The sequence below is a fragment of the Perissodus microlepis genome, chromosome 3 (genome assembly GCF_051167445.1).
Source record: "Perissodus microlepis isolate ML-2025 ecotype Zambia chromosome 3, ASM5116744v1, whole genome shotgun sequence".
NCBI classification, from domain to species: domain Eukaryota; kingdom Metazoa; phylum Chordata; class Actinopteri; order Cichliformes; family Cichlidae; genus Perissodus; species Perissodus microlepis.
The window spans coordinates 7,025,426-7,042,696 of NC_140463.1; the positions used below are offsets into that span (position 1 = coordinate 7,025,426).

At 42.9% G+C, this 17,271-nt stretch overlaps 1 protein-coding gene across 1 annotated transcript; it reads left to right on the forward strand.

The window, feature by feature from the left end:
* The first annotated feature begins 4,220 nt into the window (after positions 1-4,220).
* Positions 4,221-15,856, forward strand: LOC146389652 (serrate RNA effector molecule homolog). Its single transcript, XM_084922997.1, has 20 exons — positions 4,221-4,334; positions 7,088-7,210; positions 8,057-8,167; positions 8,255-8,398; positions 8,485-8,545; positions 8,631-8,928; positions 9,003-9,223; positions 10,958-11,071; positions 11,152-11,284; positions 11,373-11,500; positions 12,322-12,383; positions 12,882-12,960; positions 13,055-13,219; positions 13,386-13,556; positions 13,632-13,785; positions 14,113-14,225; positions 14,792-15,023; positions 15,108-15,209; positions 15,331-15,445; positions 15,529-15,856. Exons 2-20 carry the CDS (start codon positions 7,092-7,094, stop codon positions 15,602-15,604), a joined length of 2,598 nt encoding a protein of 865 aa, XP_084779123.1. The 5' UTR covers positions 4,221-4,334; positions 7,088-7,091; the 3' UTR covers positions 15,605-15,856.
* The last annotated feature ends 1,415 nt before the right edge of the window (positions 15,857-17,271 follow it).

Sequence of the window (17,271 nt, forward strand, 5' to 3'; positions counted from 1 at the left end):
GTTGCACCCTCATGTGAAGCACCCAGCAATTCTGCCAAAAAATAGCCACGTAGCAGTTTTACTAATCAAGCATTTTCACGAAAGAATCCATCATCAAGGACGTGGAATGACAATGAACGAACTGAGAGCAAATGGTTGGTGGATTCTGGGATGCAGCGGTGCAGTTTCATCACATATTTTTAAATGTGTGACCTGCAGGAAGTACAGAAGATCCACTGAAGAGCAAAAAATGGGTGACTTGCCACAAGATAGGACAGAAACAACACCGCCTTTTACTTACGTTGGCATGGACTGCTTTGGTCCAATCTATGTTAAGGAAGGAAGAAAGACTCTCAAAAGATATGGTCTTTTGTTTACCTGTCTATGTCCAAGAGCCATACATATAGAAGTGGTTGATGACATGACAACTGATGCATTTCTCAATGCTTTAAGGGCATTGCCATAAGAGGAAATGTTCGACAGCTAAGATCCGACCAAGGAACAAATTTTGTTGGTGCTAGGAGAGAGTTCATGGAGTTAATGAAGGGAATGGATCAAGAAAAGGCTAAGACTCTAGGATGTGAATTTCTCATGAACCCTCCAACAGCAAGCCATATGGGAGGTGTCTGGGAGCGTCAAATAAGGACTATAAGAAGTGTTCTTACCGCTATTCTCGATCAGTCATCTCAAAGGCTTGACTGCACCTCCTTAAGAACCTTTCTGTATGAGGTCATGGCTCTCATCAACAGCAGACCACTCACGACTGAACATTTGAATGATCCATCAGGCCTTGAACCATTGACTCCAAACCACATCTTAACAATGAAGTCCAAGATCATTCTGCCCCCGCCTGGAGAGTTTGTCAAAGAAGATGTTTATCTTAGGAAAAGATGGCGTCGAGTGCAGTGTTTGGCTAATATGTTTTGGACTCGATGGAAGAAAGAATATCTTCTAAATTTACAAGAGCGACAAAAGTGGCAGAAGAACAGAAGGAACATCAAGGTTGATGACATTGTCCTTCTACAAGATGATCTGGCACCACGCAATGAGTGGAAGATGGCTAGAGTCACAGAAGTTTATCCAGGATCAGATAATCGAGTGAGGAGAATAAAGTTGCTCGTCAGTGATACACATGACAAAGGAGGGAGCCACACAGCTAAAACTGTTGTTCTTGAGAGACCTGTTCAAAGAGTGGTTACTCTCTTAGAAGCAGACTAAATGGTTGTTTGCTGGAAGTTACCTGACAAAGGGTTGATAACGAGAATTCTTTGGTGATAAGTAGAAATGCTTGTTTGTAGAGACTATTTCATTAGGGAAATCCCACATAAAGATTTGTGTGATTTGGTGGGAGTGTAACTGTTGGCATGATGACATTGTATATAATTTGGATTATTTCTTTATCTTGTCAAGATCCATGTCATGATTGTAAATTGTTTAAGCTGTACATTACTTTGTTTGTTTTTTGTAGTCAACGTTTTGGTGCTTTTATTTTGAAAGTCAAGTTCGCTTACAAGTTGCGCTAGTTTTCCCTTTGGGTAGAACGAAGAAAAACACCTGTAAGCGCGCAGAAAGGATGGTTTTTATTGAAAGACATGTTAAGTGGACTTTAACTACACACAGTTAAACGGTTAAAGGAAATCTCAGAAGAACGGCGGCTAATTCCCTTTTTGCAGCATGCAGCCAACGAGGTATTTATTTATTTATCGTGTTTGTTGTACAGTGTTTTTACTGCTGTGTCTTAAGCTGAGTTTATTTTGTTAATGCTGTATAGTTTTCACGGTGGCTTTGGAGAGAAGTCTTCAAATAAACCAGTGACAGAAAACCACTTGCGTCTGCCTGTGCTTCGAGGGAATTATACTAATGTTTAACTTGGAAGTTTCACTTATTTTTTTTTGTTTTTTTGTTTTTTTGTATGTTATTTTTAAGAGGACCTGTTTTTGTTGTTGTTCTCTTTGTTTTTAGCCAGCAATATATGATCGACATTTTGTTTGGTCACTAAACTGCCAATTCAATTCAATTTATTTATAAAGCACCAAATCACAACAACAGTCACCTCAAGGTGCTTTATATTGTAAGGTAGACACGACAATAATACATACAGAGAAAAACCCAACAATCATATGACCCCCTATGAGCAAACACTTTGGCGACAGTGGGAAGGAAAAACTCCCTTTTAACAGGAAAAAACCTCCAGCAGCTCAGGGAGGGGCGGGGCCATCTGCTGCAGATGCAAAGACAAACAAGAAGCTCAGCTTCTAAACAACATCACCTTGAAGGTTCAACTTCTTCCTGGTGGTTAATGTGAAAGAGAAACATTTCTATTTTTCTCATCACGATGTCAATTAGACCTGTTTGTCATCTGCAGGTTCACCAGGAGGACAGAGCGCGCACAGATGAGGTCATACTAAATCTGCTGCACTATCACTTTTTCTTGTGCTGCTTGTTGTTGTCACTGCTGCTGGTGGTGGTTTTTTAATCTACAGAAACTGTAAAGGAGAACGGAGTAAGCCTCCTGCCGAGCAAGGACATGAACTGTCCTACATATCTCCTCATTCAGATGTCAGCACCTCCATCAGTAGCTCTGTTACGTGTAACACATATACACTAAGATATACTTTATCACTCCCCAAAGCAACAACAGTAAAGACTATTAAAAAAGAAAACCAGAGTAGAAGAAGCTCTTTTACTGGTCAGAAGGGGTCGCCACAGCTACACGTGTTTAGCACATGAAACTAAACATGTTTGATTTGGCAAACCAAAAGGATTTGTGTCTTCACTTTGGAGAAGAAACACTCCAGAGAAACTTTAAACAAACTAGTGGAGAATCAGTATTAGAATATGATAGAAATCACTTTAAAAGAACCTGAAGGTAAATAAGTAGAACTCTAAATAATATTACTTTGAAAACTGAGTAAAAAGCTAAATAAAACACAAAAGAGTGACATAATGCTAAATTTGCCCAATGTGAACGACTGAAATAAAACTTTATAGATCTGATCAGAAGCCATTGTTGCTTTTGTTCAGCAGTGCAGAGTATATGAGGCATTATCCACAGGAGTCGACTGAACAGTGAAATGCTGTTATGACCTGTTTATAAGTCCTCATTTCTCAGTTTGCACATCCCCGACTCCTCTTCCTCCCTCTCATTAGAGACGAGAGCTAAATAGCTGAGGAAGAAACAGGAAGAAGAGACAACAGATTTTGATCACACTGAGAAATCCTCCGCTCAAAGCTACACTATAAAAGTGATGTCTGGATTTATGATCTAAGATGTTTGGATGCTCATGACATTGTTTTTGCATTAAATATGTTTTTATGATCACTTTAAAGACAGAGAAAATGTATATGAGTCGCATTACACGTTCACTAGAATGCATTATATTTGATTTCTCATTTAAAAAGACTTTAGAGCTCTGTCTGCTTGATCAACGTGGCAGTAAAATGTTGACTTTTATTTCACTTTATTGTCTCCTGTGCTATTGTATACATGTGTTTCTAGTACACATATGTTTGTGTATCTATTTACCAGATCTATCTGTCTGTGTACTGTAAATAAGTTCACATCACGGCAGCGTGACCAGTATCAGAGTGTCTTTTACTCGCTAATGGAAACAATGACGAGCTGTTTTTTCATTTTATCATCACAGTCAGTGTTCATGTGACTCAAACTCGGGTTGGGATGTCATCCATTAGGCCTGATGGTTTGTTTTACACACATCTGGTAGTTTGGCAGCTTAGATTTTTATACTGATGTCTCTAATTATTATTAGGATTGTTGTTTTTATTTTGAAATTTAAAAAAAAAAAAAAACATGTTGTGATGGGACAATAGAGAGGAATTGACAAACTCTGCTAAGTAAAACGATCAACCCTAACCTGATCGTCATTCACGAATTAGAACAGGTGAAAATGTTTTCACATATTTATTATCTCTTAAACTCAGTTGATCTGAGTGAGGTTCTTGGAGATTTGGATAGAAAGGGGTGACATGTTGCAGGAAAGCAGAAAATGTCATAATGTTGGAGTATTTTAAAAACTTTAAATTTTGTGCTGCTAAAATTTTAACTGAAGTTCAATGGCACAGTTGGCCAAATACAATTCTCGCGGAAAACAAAGAAGAGTTCTCAGCTTCCCAGAAGTGAAGATAAAACGCCACTATCCCTTTATTTCAACGAGTGTGTGTATTTACCCAGTCTGACCTCGAGGCGGCGCATTTTCATTGGACAGACGAGCGGTAGTGACAGGAAGCGGAAGTGTCGTTGGATCATTGTGCTCTTGGAGCTGGCGGCGGGATAACTGTGCGGCTGCTGGTAGCTGTGACGGGCTTGTTTCTGAGTTTAAAAAAATAAATCTCAGGTAAGAAAAACACCTTAAACTCAAAAATACGCACAGATAAAGTAGCGGGGCCGAAGCGGAGGGATACATCTCTGTAAACAGGCTCATCTGGCTCCGTGCTAACGAGCTAATTAGCAGCTGTTAGCTTCGTTAGCTATGAAATGCTAACTGCTGCTAATGGTAGCGTTTGATTTGTCTTAGTGAAAACTTTTAAACCCTTAATATTTGCGTCTCCTAACGATCTGGGGCTGCCGGGAGTTTGCGTTGAGCCTGTCCTTAAATTAAAAGCTTTTAAAGAACTCAAGGACAGAAGCTAGCAGGCTAATTAGCAGCCAATGTATCAGTGAGGAGTCATATAAACAAACAGAGTTTATAATAAATATTTCAAGATAAACTGTGAAAGAGCAGCGATGTTTAAGCTGATACACACTGCTGCTTATGTGCTTTTATATTAGCAGAAGTGGAAGATAAGTTATGATTGTTAAGCAGAGGGGCGTTTCAGCTAAGGATGTTTATTTCCTCAGTAATGGTGATTTTCCTATCTCAGTTTTTCTGTGAGAGCAACAGACCGGTCAGGCTCTGTGGTTTCTCATTCAAGATCTCCTGCACGTCTCAGGAAAATTTGTAAAACCTGAAGCTAAAGTAAGAACATTACACATTGAACCTCTTAGAATTCTACACAACATGAATTGCATGAAAAGCAGGTCAGTGAGTGAAGTAAACATATCAGCACAGAAGCGGAGTTTGAATTAATATTTATAAATGGTAAATGGCCTGTATTTGTATATCGCTTTGCTTACTTACCCCAAAGCGCTTTACACATCTAGTGTACACCCATTCATGGTAAGCTACATTGTAGCCACAGCCGCCCTGGGGCACATTGACAGAGACGAGACTGCCAAACACTGGCGCCACCGGGCCCTCTGACCACCACCAGTAGGCAACGGGTGAAGTGTCTTGCCTTCTTGTCTTCTTATGACAGCAGAGTTCTGGATATGATGGAGTCTGTCCAGTGCTTTGCTGAAGATTCAGATGAGGGTCTAATACAGAGTCAATGAGTGGTGGCCAAAGTCGAGAGACTAAACTGGATCATTAAATACAATTAAGCAAAATAGAATCAAAATATTTTCTGCTTCAATACAGCGTTCACATCTGGTGTGAAAGAAAATTAATGCAAATATTGGAAACACAAAGTGACATTCAACAACCTCATTCGACTTTAAAGGAATAACTGTGAGAGACTGAAGTGACCACCAATCCGAGTGAAGAACTGTTGATTGACATATAACGTGGTTGTAAATACACTTACTACTATGTTACATGACAATCAGCTGGATTCTTTACTGTTATTCAGTGTTGCCAACTCCTTAGTAAGGAAAATCGCTATTGGCTGTCCTAAAAGTCGCTAGAAGTCGCCAAATGACGTCATCACTTAATTTGCATAATTCGTCATGCTAATATAATTGTAACCTACGTTGTTGGAGAGAGAAATAACATCGTGGAAGAGACATAAAGTGAGTAATAAACGTCCTAAATGCATTTAGAATTTATATTTAGAACCACAAATTAAATTTCTTTTAGCAATTATTGTTTTTTAATGTCACAATTCCAACCCTGCTCCTTTATCCGGGCTTGGACCGGCAAAAGTGACCCGAAATAGGCACTCTGGTGGAGTTACTTTGTGTGTGAGAGTGTGTGTTTATAAGTAGTTTTAAACCTTGTGATCCACAAAACAGCATAACAGTAAAAGAAGAATTGACTGCGTTACAGTCAGTGCGGGAGCAGCTTCGCTCATGCGCGATTCATTTGCCGTTTGGACGCATAGGTGTGAACATCTCCTGCCCTGATAGCAGCTGGGGGAGGACTATCCTCCACCTGTGAGCACTTTGGCACGGGTGAGGCGCCCACGGCAGCACCGCTGCCTGTTGAGAGTAAGAGCGATACGCGTTTTCACGTCAAAAAGTCGTCATAAATAAGTCTCCAGTAACACCAGAAAAAGTCGCCAGATTTGTCGCTAGTCGCTTTTTAGAAAAAAAGTCGCTAAGGGGTCTGAAGACTTGCTAAATATAGCGACAAAGTCGCTAAGTTGGCAACACTGCTGTCATTGGTAGAGCTCAGTTTTCACTCACTCACCTGAAAGTTTACCATGGGTCCCGCCCACTTCCCATCACCTATAGTTATTTTTCCCCTAATTTCCGGCTTCTGGACAGACTTTCCTCGCTGATAAACACAGTCAGGAACCGTCACAGCAGATGACGTTAAAGTAGATCAAAAATCTTCATTCCTAATGTGAAAAATAAAACACAGTTCCTCTGAGTGGGGATGGTTTAGCACATTAAGTGTGTTTATTACCTGCAGCAGGAGGTATTAGGCTACACCCCTGAAAGGATTTCACACACCTTAAGGAGTCAGTGTGGGTTTAGGCGCTTAGAGCGTTAAACCTGCAGGCAGGAGGTGATGGGAGTCAATCTAGTGTGGGAGATTTGTGCTTCTCTTGGTCCTGCGTTGGTGTAAATTTATTGAATTTACAGGTTTTTCAGTCGCCACCTTCAGCCTCACAGAGCTGTGCTCCATCTCTTAATGTGCATTAATTAACTGAACTCTGATAATTCTCTGAATTTATTTAAGGTTTATTTTGACAGTTTGAACAATTATTTATTTAAACACCTTCATAGATATAGTAAAATCCCCCCCAAAATATTTAAACTTATGATTTAAAGTTGCTGAATGATGCAGAAAGAATCCCTGATGTTAATATCTGTTTGCTCCTTTAGACCGATGGGAGACAGTGATGACGATTTGGATCGGAGGAGGCGGGACAAGTTCAGGCGGGAACGCAGCGACATGGAAAGGTCACGAGAGCGCGAGGAGAGGAGGAGAGACGACTGGCCCGACAGGTGGGAGCTGGTGACTATTCTGATCGTTAAGTTATTTGTTTTTAATCCGGAGAGAAAGATCAGACGAGCCGACGCATCTGACAGTCAGAGTTCAGCCTAAACCTGCAGAGGCTCATTTACTGCATCAAACTGCTGCAGAGCTGCTGTCACAGAGAGGGAGCTGCTGCCATCTAGTGGCCTAGATGGCCACTAGATGTAGTAGTGCAGTAGTGTGGCCCTTTGTTCTTCAGCTGGCCTTTGAACATCTTCCAGTTTAACTTAAAAGCTAAAATGTCAGATACTTGCTGTGCTGTCAGCTGCACTAATCAGTGTTTATTTACAGCTGCCAGAGGAGTTTAAAGTATGGCGGAAACATGTGAGCACAGCTCTCCTGACCCTGCCTGACAAATCACACACATTCCTGCGGATTTACCCAACACTGGATATAGACGCGGTCAACTTTACTGTTATGACACGACATTAATGTGAAAAAATAATGCGACCAGAACTATTCTGGCTTAAACTGTAAACGTCCAAGTCAATAAAATGTTAGATTGAGGTGTGACAGTTCGTTTATGCTCACTCTGTAAACTTATGGTAACTTACGTTTGGTTTAACATTGAAAAGTTTCCCACACGGTTGTATTCTTTATGCATGCCGTACTTATCCCGAATCACATCTGACACATTTGTTTCAGAGTTCATACAGTTTGTTATCCAGCTGTAAACATCTGTCCTAACATCAACGTATGAATGAGACATGTTTTTGGAAACTGAGCCGTCAGGATTTATTATGGCTGAAGAAAGTCGCCGACTTCATCCCGACAGGTTTGTCCACTGTGTGATGTCAGCTCTCTGTTTGTTTCAGGGACTGGGACCGTGGCCGCGAGCGGAGGCGGGACTATGACCGCGGCCGCAGAGAGAGGTTTTCTCCGCCCAGACACATCAGCCCTCAGCACAAACGCATGAGGAGAGAATGGTGAGGCCTGTGTGAGAGAAGCAGCTGCAGACTTTAGGTTCTCCTCCGTGTTCCTGCTGTGATTAATAATTCTTGTTTCACCCTCAGGGACGACCACAGGGGGGAGCCGTACCGCTACGACCTGCCATACGGAGGCGGCGGGGCTCCATTTCCAGGGGCGGGGCCTCAGGGCTGGCACCCAGATTTTCCTCACCTTCACCCACATCATGGAGGTCACCCTCTGCAGGGCAGGTGAGCTCAGTCAGGTGCATTTCTGCCCCCTAGTGGCTCCAACAGTTTTCACCTGGATTATTTATTACCTGAGTTTTGTGTCTCAGGTTGGGGATGGTGGATCCAGACCTCCCTCCTCCTGGTCCTCCTACCATGAGGAGCTTTAAGGTGGGTCTCTGATTTAAAAAAATAAGGAGGCATCAAAGCGTCTGTTTGGCGAGGTTATGACATCACGTCTGTGACGTGTTTACAGGAGTTCCTGTTGAACATGGAGGACAGCGTGGACGAGACGGAGGCCGTGAAGCGCTACAACCAGTACAAGCTGGACTTCAGGCGGCAGCAGCTGCAGGACTTCTTCCTCCAGCACAAAGAGCAGGAGTGGTTCCGCTCCAAGTACCACCCCGATGACATCGCCACGAGGAAGGCAGAGTCTCTGGCCGCCCTCAAAACCCGACTCGGCGTCTTCCTCTTCCTCATGGACAACAACTGGCTGGACAACGTATCGCTCGACATGGACCACGCCCCTGCCATCATTAAACTCCTCGATGCAGGTAAACTGGACAGGAAGTGAAGTGAGACGGGGTTTGTGTGTAATAAAGTCTTTAACCTGTGTGTCTCTGTGCAGCTGTGATAAAGATGGAGGGAGGAACCGATTTTGACCTGCAGGTCCTCGAGGTTCAGGCGAATGCAGGTGGAGATGCGAGCGGAGGAGGAGGTGTAGGCGAGAAGAGTCAGGCAGATCCCAGCGGAGGAAGCGTGGGTGGTCAGACCAGCTCAGAGGCGACTGTAACTCAGACGAAGGAGACGGCGAGCGGTGACGCGGGCGATAACAAAGACACAGAGAAGGTGACGTCCTCGAATATCCTCAGCAATGTTCCCTCTAAGCTGCGCGCGTGCGCACTGCTGGCACGGTCTCTGCGCACAGAAAATCTGTGTTGTGCGCAAGAAAAAAAATCTAACCTGAATTGAAGTTAAAATAAATACGTTAACAATAATGTTTTGCAGTGTTAGTCAGTGAGTGACTGGCTGCTCCCGTACGGGATTAGAACGATGCCACCTTATCCAGCCAATCATGCGATTCACATTCGTATATACGCAGCTAATCAACGTCGCTGACAGGCTATGACAGCGTCCTCATGTGCCGACACCGGTGTTTTAGCGAGCACAGCAGTGTGGCTGATGTGGAGTGAAGCCACGTTAATGACAACATGTACAACCATTGGAGATGTGAGCAGGACAGACGGAACAATTGACGGAAACAGTGTGGACTTTATACCAGTTTTTAAATTGTGTTGTTCGGCCACGTAAAACCAGAGTTATGATAAAAATATTTGCAATGTTTGGTTTTCTTCCTGAATACTGTCGTTGTTTATATTTACTGCGGGAAGAAACGGTAAAAACAGCGTTTTATAAGGAAAACGCTCAAAAGCGTGTGAGCAAAAACAACCCCCCTCCCCCAGCCTTTCCTATTGGTGGAAAAATGTACCATGTCAACCAATCAAAAAATAATATGGCATTTAGTTGTTTAGGAAGGGGGAAGTTTTAGGAGTGACACATCTCTGAGATGTGAGAGATTTGCGACGTTTAGCACAAATCTTGTGTAGTTAGTGTGTAGTGTAGTCAATAGTTTTGTTGTGTGTCAGAACAATGAGGCGACTGCTGAATGTTACAGGTGTTACAGGAGTGATACATCTGCTGTTGTCAGGCCTGCAGGTATCAGGCTGTTGTTCTCCTTTATCTCATAGTGGACAGAAATATTTTTTGCAGTGGCACAAATAATTTGTGTGGCATCAGATTTGATGCAGAACAGCTGATTGTTCTGTAAATAGTTTGAAATGTTTATTTAAAAAACACCTTGGCTGCATTTTTAGGTAAACAGCTGCAAAAAACTTTGTTGTTTGCAAAACTCAGTAACTTTTTTTGAAGAAGTAACTATATAATTAATTGCCCAGCTTTGGTCATTATGTATGTATTTTGCAGACAGAGTTACAGGACTCTCTCCCAGACCACAGACTCAGACTCATAATACAATTCAGAGCTTTATTTAAAAAAAAAGAAGAAAAAAAAAAAAAGAAAAAAGTTGTGTTTTCAAAATTGGAGTTCAAGTTATTTTTACTTCCAATAGTGTTAACACACTACACAGGTCATGAACAAGATTTTTTTTTTAAATTTTCATTGTAAGTGGGCTAAAGCAGCTAATTAAAAGTAGTCTAACATAAATGTAAATGCTGTAATTTGATTATTTTAATAAACCATGTAACTTGGATAGATGCTGGTGTGACCACAGTGCACACGTCTGATGTCGCTCACAGTGGTCCAAGGGACGCTCAGGGAGTTTGTGTGTTCGCTCAGACACGTGAAAAATTAGAGGGAACATTGATCCTCAGTTTACTGAATTGGACCCAGTCTCTTCCTGTCTGGGTCACATGACTTTGAATTATTGAATTATTAACTACTGTAGAGAAGAAGCAGGTCACGGGTTGAGTGACAGTCTGTTCAGTGTTAAGTTAAATAATCACATTCTGACACACAACGGCGTTCAGACTGACCTTAACCATCGTATTTTCTTTCCTCTCTCAGGACTCAGCCGACGCCAAGCGTAACGGGAAGAAGGAGAAGGACGACGAGGAGGAGGAGGAGGAAGAGGAGAAGAAAGAAGAAGAAGATGAGGAAGAAGACAAGAAGACCAAGAAAGTGAGTCGTTTGTCTTTTGTCGCTGATGCTGATGTTCCTTAATGTTACATCGCATTGTTAATCCCTCCTCTTCCTCTCAGGGCAGGAAGAGGAAACGCAGCCTCTCTGCTGACAGCGGCGAGGGCAGTGCCTCCGACTCTGACTCCTCCCACTCTGATGGAGAGAAAGATGAGGACGAGGAGAAGGAGGAAGAGGAGGACGACGGAGAGGATGGTATTTATTTTAAACCCTTTTTTTGAACACTGAAATGTTGAAACACTTCTCAGACTTCAGTCTGAAGTGTTTTGCTGGTTTGTTTCAGAGCGTCGTAAAGAGCGAGGGAAAGAGAGGGAGAAGGAGGCTCCACCCAAGCCCCGCCCCCTCCACCTCACCACCTCCCTATTCATCAGGAGCATCCCGCCAGAGGTGTCCAAGGATGAGATCACAGCTGTAAGAAAACATGCCTTTACAGGGTGAAGCAGTTGTTGCTAAGCTCAGACTAACATTTGAGGAACTGCAGCTCATTTTTCAAACCTATAGGTTGACACTGTTTAGGCTCCTCCCTCCAGAGAGTAGGACGTTATTAAAATAAGTTTGGACAAGTAAATAATGACAAACCAACAAAGGAGGAAGGTTTTTAATTATAGTCGGAATTCAGCACGAAAAATTAGGTTGTTTTTAATGAACCAGCTCTGCAATATATTCATGCTCCCTGCGAGAAATCTGACCATTTAAAATTTAACTGCTGCTCTGCATACAAAACTGTGCAGAACTATGAAATACTGCACCGTGAACTGGTTTATTTATTATTTAACTTATAAATAGTTCGAAGTAAAATATCATTTTTACCCAGAACTTTTTTTTTTTAGCTCAAAAACTTTATTTGTTTGTGGTGTTCAAGCTGAAAGCTGTGATTTTGACTTACACATATGTGGACATCACATTTTGGGTTATTTAGACTAAAATACTCAATTTTGCTCTACAAGGGCCTGATATCCACTTACGAGGACATTATACTGCTACTGTTCTATTGAAATTTTAAACGTATATCCTCATACGTGGCTCTTATTGTTCTTAGAAACAAAAATCAGGTAAAAAGAAAATCTGGTAATTCTTTGTTTTTACATTCATCAGGTCCCAATGTGCCCAAATATCAAAGAGAAATTAAAAATGCATGTCATGGAAGAGTTCGGGTCTTAGGAGGTTCAAGTTAGAACACACACCTGTGCACATCACCTGGCTCTCTGCTAACCTCCTTCATGTGTTTGCAGCTGTGTCGCAGATACCCAGGCTTCCTGCGGGTGGCGCTGTCGGACCCTCAGCCCGAGAGGAGGTGAGAACAAAAAAGTGCAGTCGCGACACCTGCATTAGCTCCTCCCAGCAGTGTATTCTTATCAATGCATGAAACATGCAAGTTTATAATCTGTTGTCCTTCAGTAAAACGTTCCTAGAAAGCGTCATTTCACTTGTCGTTTGCATTTATACAGGAAGTCAGGTCTTTAGCGGCGTCCTCCAAAGAAAAACGATATTCTTCTCTAAGCAGGACGACACTGTTATTATAGTTCAGGAATCACATGAAGTTTTGTCCTGAAAGCACCAATTTTAATTATTTCTCCAGTAAAATTAGCATTTTCTAGCATGAATATGAACAACAATACAGTTTCACCACTCAACACTGCGTCACCTATGGATCGAGACGTATTCATGTGTTTAAGGCGCTTTATCTAAGAACTGCCCGCACCACGTTTCTTTTTTTATTGAGCGGTTTTAAAAGCATGGATTTGGAAGCGTTCCTCTTTAAACTGAGCTTCAGTAAATATTTGTGCTTCAGGTTCTTCAGGCGCTGCTGGGTGACCTTTGACCGCAGCGTGAACATCAAGGAGACGTGCTGGAACCTGCAGAACATCCGGGTACACACACACACACACACACACACACACACACACACACACACACACACTGGTGTGTCATGGGTGATTATAACCTCCTCTATGCTTTCTGCAGCTCAGAGACTGTGAACTCGCTCCGGTGGTGAACAGAGATCTGTGCCGGCGGGTTCGCAGCGTCAACGGTCTGACGCACCACAAACCGGTGGTGAGGAACGACATCCGACTGTCGGCCCGACTCGTCCACAGCCTGGACCAGAGAGGGGAGCTGTGGACCGGACAGGTGCGGTCTTTAAATATGCTCAGGCTCAAGGGTTCAGAGTCAGAACCACCAGTCAGTCAAACACTATCTGGGCTGATTGTCACTGCATTACCCATAACCCCCTCAGGACTGACATCATTCGTCTGTGTGTGTGTGTGTGTGTGTGTGTGTGTGTGTGTGTGTGTAGATGGAGACCAACCCCATCCTGAAGAACATCACAGATTACCTGATAGAGGAAGTCAGCGCAGAGGAGGAGGAGCTCATCGGCGCCTCTGGGTGCAACACCGATGACGCCGGTGATGCCAAGGACCCTGCCTCCTCTGACGTCACCTTGGAGACAGATGATAAGCTACTGAAGGTGGGAGGAGCTTCATGTAGATCAGGTGCTGCCTGCTTCATGTAAGCGTGTATTTACACGTGCATGTGTGTACAGGTGCTGGACCGCCTGCTGCTCTACCTGCGTCTGGTTCACTCTGTTGATTATTATAATTTCTGTGAGTATCCCGCCGAGGATGAGATGCCACACCGCTGCGGGCTGATCCACGTTCGAGGACCCCTGCCTGTGGGCAAGATCACTGCAACTGAGGGTACGCACACGCATACACTGCAGATCAGCCGTTCATGGTATATTTCTAGGAAAACAGGACGTGGTTTCCTAGAAACCAGAGACGCAGGACACATAAAGTCCTTCTCACCTGTGAATAAGACACACTTACCTGGGGTGTGTCACAGCAGCCTTTGAACTTTTATGGAAAATTTCGCAGTATGATGATCTGTAACTCGAACACATCACAACGTGTTTTTAGTTTATTTAATCTCAAGACACTGAGGCGTTTAGGGAACATCTGTATACTACAGCTCCAAATACACGGCTGCAAAGTTGACGTTAGTGTTGCTGTGCTCTGATTGGACAGTGAGTGAACACCAGCGGATGTGCGAGGAGCGCCTGGCTCCGCTGCTCTCGCCCTCTGAGACTCTGAGTGAGGAAGAAGCGACCAGGCTGGGGAAGAAAGACCCGGAACAAGAGGTACGACACACCGCCCGCCACCAGATGTGTCCCACATGTGCAAAAAAAAAAGGAAAAAAGCCCTTCATATTATCCAACTACTGACTTTGAGATTATTAGACGACCTCCTGAGCTGCAGCTTATCACAAAACGATTCAGATCAAGTCTTGCCTTTGATTTTACAAGTTCTAATTTTGTTTTCTTAATCATTCCTCATCAACTACAAGAAAATGTTTTGGAAAAAGGAAGTAAATTCTCATAATTACTCATTAAAACAAGAAAAACACATGCAATGTTACCTTTTTATTATTTTTTTTATTTTTGCTGTCAAAATAAAATTAATCATTGTATTGTCTGCGTGTATATCTCCAATTTAAGTGTCGTTAATTCAGGATTGTATTCATAATTCATTTGGCATTTCAGAAATTAAAAAAAACACGAGATTTGCAGCCATAGAAGGAATGACCTTTTAACAGCGTACGACCTTTTCATAGAAACGACCATAAACACAGTGTGTACATGTGAGTGTAAGACAGTTGTCCCAATGACGAGCTCTCCTCCCTCCTCTGTGTGTCTCACCTGTGCAGGTGGAGAAGTTCCTGTCGGCCAACACTCAGGAGCTCAGCAAAGACAAGTGGCTGTGTCCTCTGAGCGGGAAGAAGTTCAAGGCTCCCGAGTTTGTGCGCAAACACATTCTCAACAAGCACGGCGAGAAGGTCTCCGGTGTCCGGCAGGAGGTTGAGTTCTTCAACAACTTCTTGTTGGACGCTAAAAGACCTGCCCTGCCTGAGAACAAGCCCCTCCCACCGCCTTCACAAGGTTGTGCCCCTGGGACTCTGTTTTGCCTTCTATTCACGTTACTGTTTTTTCTTTTCTGACGTGTTTCCTTCTCTCCGCCTTTAGCCGCTCCTCCGGGTTTACCAGGATTTCCCGGACAGTCGCCGCAGCAGCAGAGCCTTCTGGGATATCCGCCTGGAGTCAGACCACCCATGCCCGGTTTCCCAGGTATATATAAACACAAACATAATAGAATTTAATTAAGTATTTAAAATGAAAAAACCTCAGCTTTGCTTTTTCAGTGCAGTGATGCAGTCTTTTAAGGTGTATGTGTGTGTGGGTGTTTTAGGCGGTGCACTCCACCATCCACCAAACCAGTTTGGAGCTGGGCGGGGTAACTATGACAACTTCAGAGGTCATTTAGGAGGCGGCGGCGGGTTTTCTGGGAAACAGCGAAACAGCAGGTAAAGAACATGCGCCGTGACGACAACACACTGGAGTGTATGAATCACATCAGTTATCTCACTGTGTGTGTGTTTGTTTGCAGGGGCATGCGAGGCGACCCTCGCTCCATCATCGAATACAGAGACCTCGACGCTCCGGACGACCTCGACTTCTTTTAAGCACCAGAAGCCCCAAGACAGTTTTTTTTTTTTTTAAATAAAACACTTTTTTATTCCTACGTTTCCCATGATGCCGTTCCTCTTCCTCATACCATTATCTTTTTTCCTACAGAAACTGTAGAGCTGTGTGTGTGTGTGCGTGCGTTGCGAGTGTGTGTGTCGGCAGGACCAGTGTTACTGTCAGTCATTAGTGATGATGATGATGATGCGTGCCACTTTTCCAATAAAGACCAGTACTGAAGGACTGATGAAGGCTCGTGTGCTGCTGTGAGAAGAGCTGCACCCTTTGAAATCTTATTTGGATGTTTCCACAGCAGACAGGCTGATGTAGCTTCAGTGGCTAAAAAGTGAAGATGTAAACACACAGACTTAAGTGAGAATTCGTGAAGTTTCTCTCTGTTGCGATGTTATGTTTCAAACCCTTTGAAGTGCCTGTGTGCTCTTGTGTTATGTCCTAGGTCACTGGACATATCCTGGTCACTGGACAAGGTGCAATACATGGATGATGTCCACACACAGTGACCAACAGCGCACACTCCACTAGTGCAGTTGCATAAACACAACATGTAGATTATGTGCTCAGAGCACCCTGTATGAAATAGAGAGGTGAGGCGTTACTTGAGAGCTAAAACAAAGTGGTGCTAATCTGTTGTGATCAATGTTTTCTACAGTCACTGGTTGTGATATTCTAGTATGTAGTTTATTTATTATACAGTTGTGATAACTTGAATGCTTAATTATTTTGGTATAACTAAGGCATAAACAGTCCAGTAAAAAAACTCAGTATTATTGATTAAACAATACAGTCACAGTGTAATCTTATGTAGATCAAAGTGGTTTACAAAGTCAAATACGTGTGTACACAGCTCTACGAACATGAACAGTCTTCTGTGTCAGGCTGGAAACTAAAAAATTGAAAATTTTAACTGCCTACTTTTAAATTCATGAATATTGAAAGCGATTGGTCTACAGATGTGACAGTTTTTGTTTTCCAAGTGTAAAAATGTTCAGGGCAGAGTTGATGCTTATCTCCAAAAGTCCACGGTGAAATAATGGCAGTGAGTCAGGCTTTGGGCTCGGACTCCTCTCACTTAAATAAGTCTTGATCAAAAAGTAATCATCTGTTCTCTTATGATTCCCATAATTCTTTTTAACATGCTACTGTGCATGAGTGGCGATGGTGAGGGGGGAAAAAAGCAAGATGCACACATACTAGGATGGTGGTGTGGTGACTGCAAGCTCAAAAGCTTTACAAGGAAAACCCGACATTGCCACCCTGGGAATTTCACCCATATCTAGTTCAAAACTACAATGATTACCAAGGAGGCACTCAGGTCCGTTATACTTCAGACACAGACGTGGTTCAGAGCGTCTCACCTCTACACACTTTCACTAAGGTGCAGTCAAACCAGGCGTACATGGATAACCACCGCACACAGAAGGTCCCATCACCAGGGTTCCCAGTCATGCCCACTTTGGGCTTTCAGCTTCTGAATAAGGAAAACATCCAAAACGAAAAAAGTCACCCTCTGTAGTTACTGCAAAAACACTGGTTCTCTGTAGCTACAAGAGGACCTCCTGCCAGTGGTGTGACACAAAATTAAGAATTTTCACATTATTCAGAAACAAAATGTACAAAACACAAAATAAACTGCATCTCCAATTTA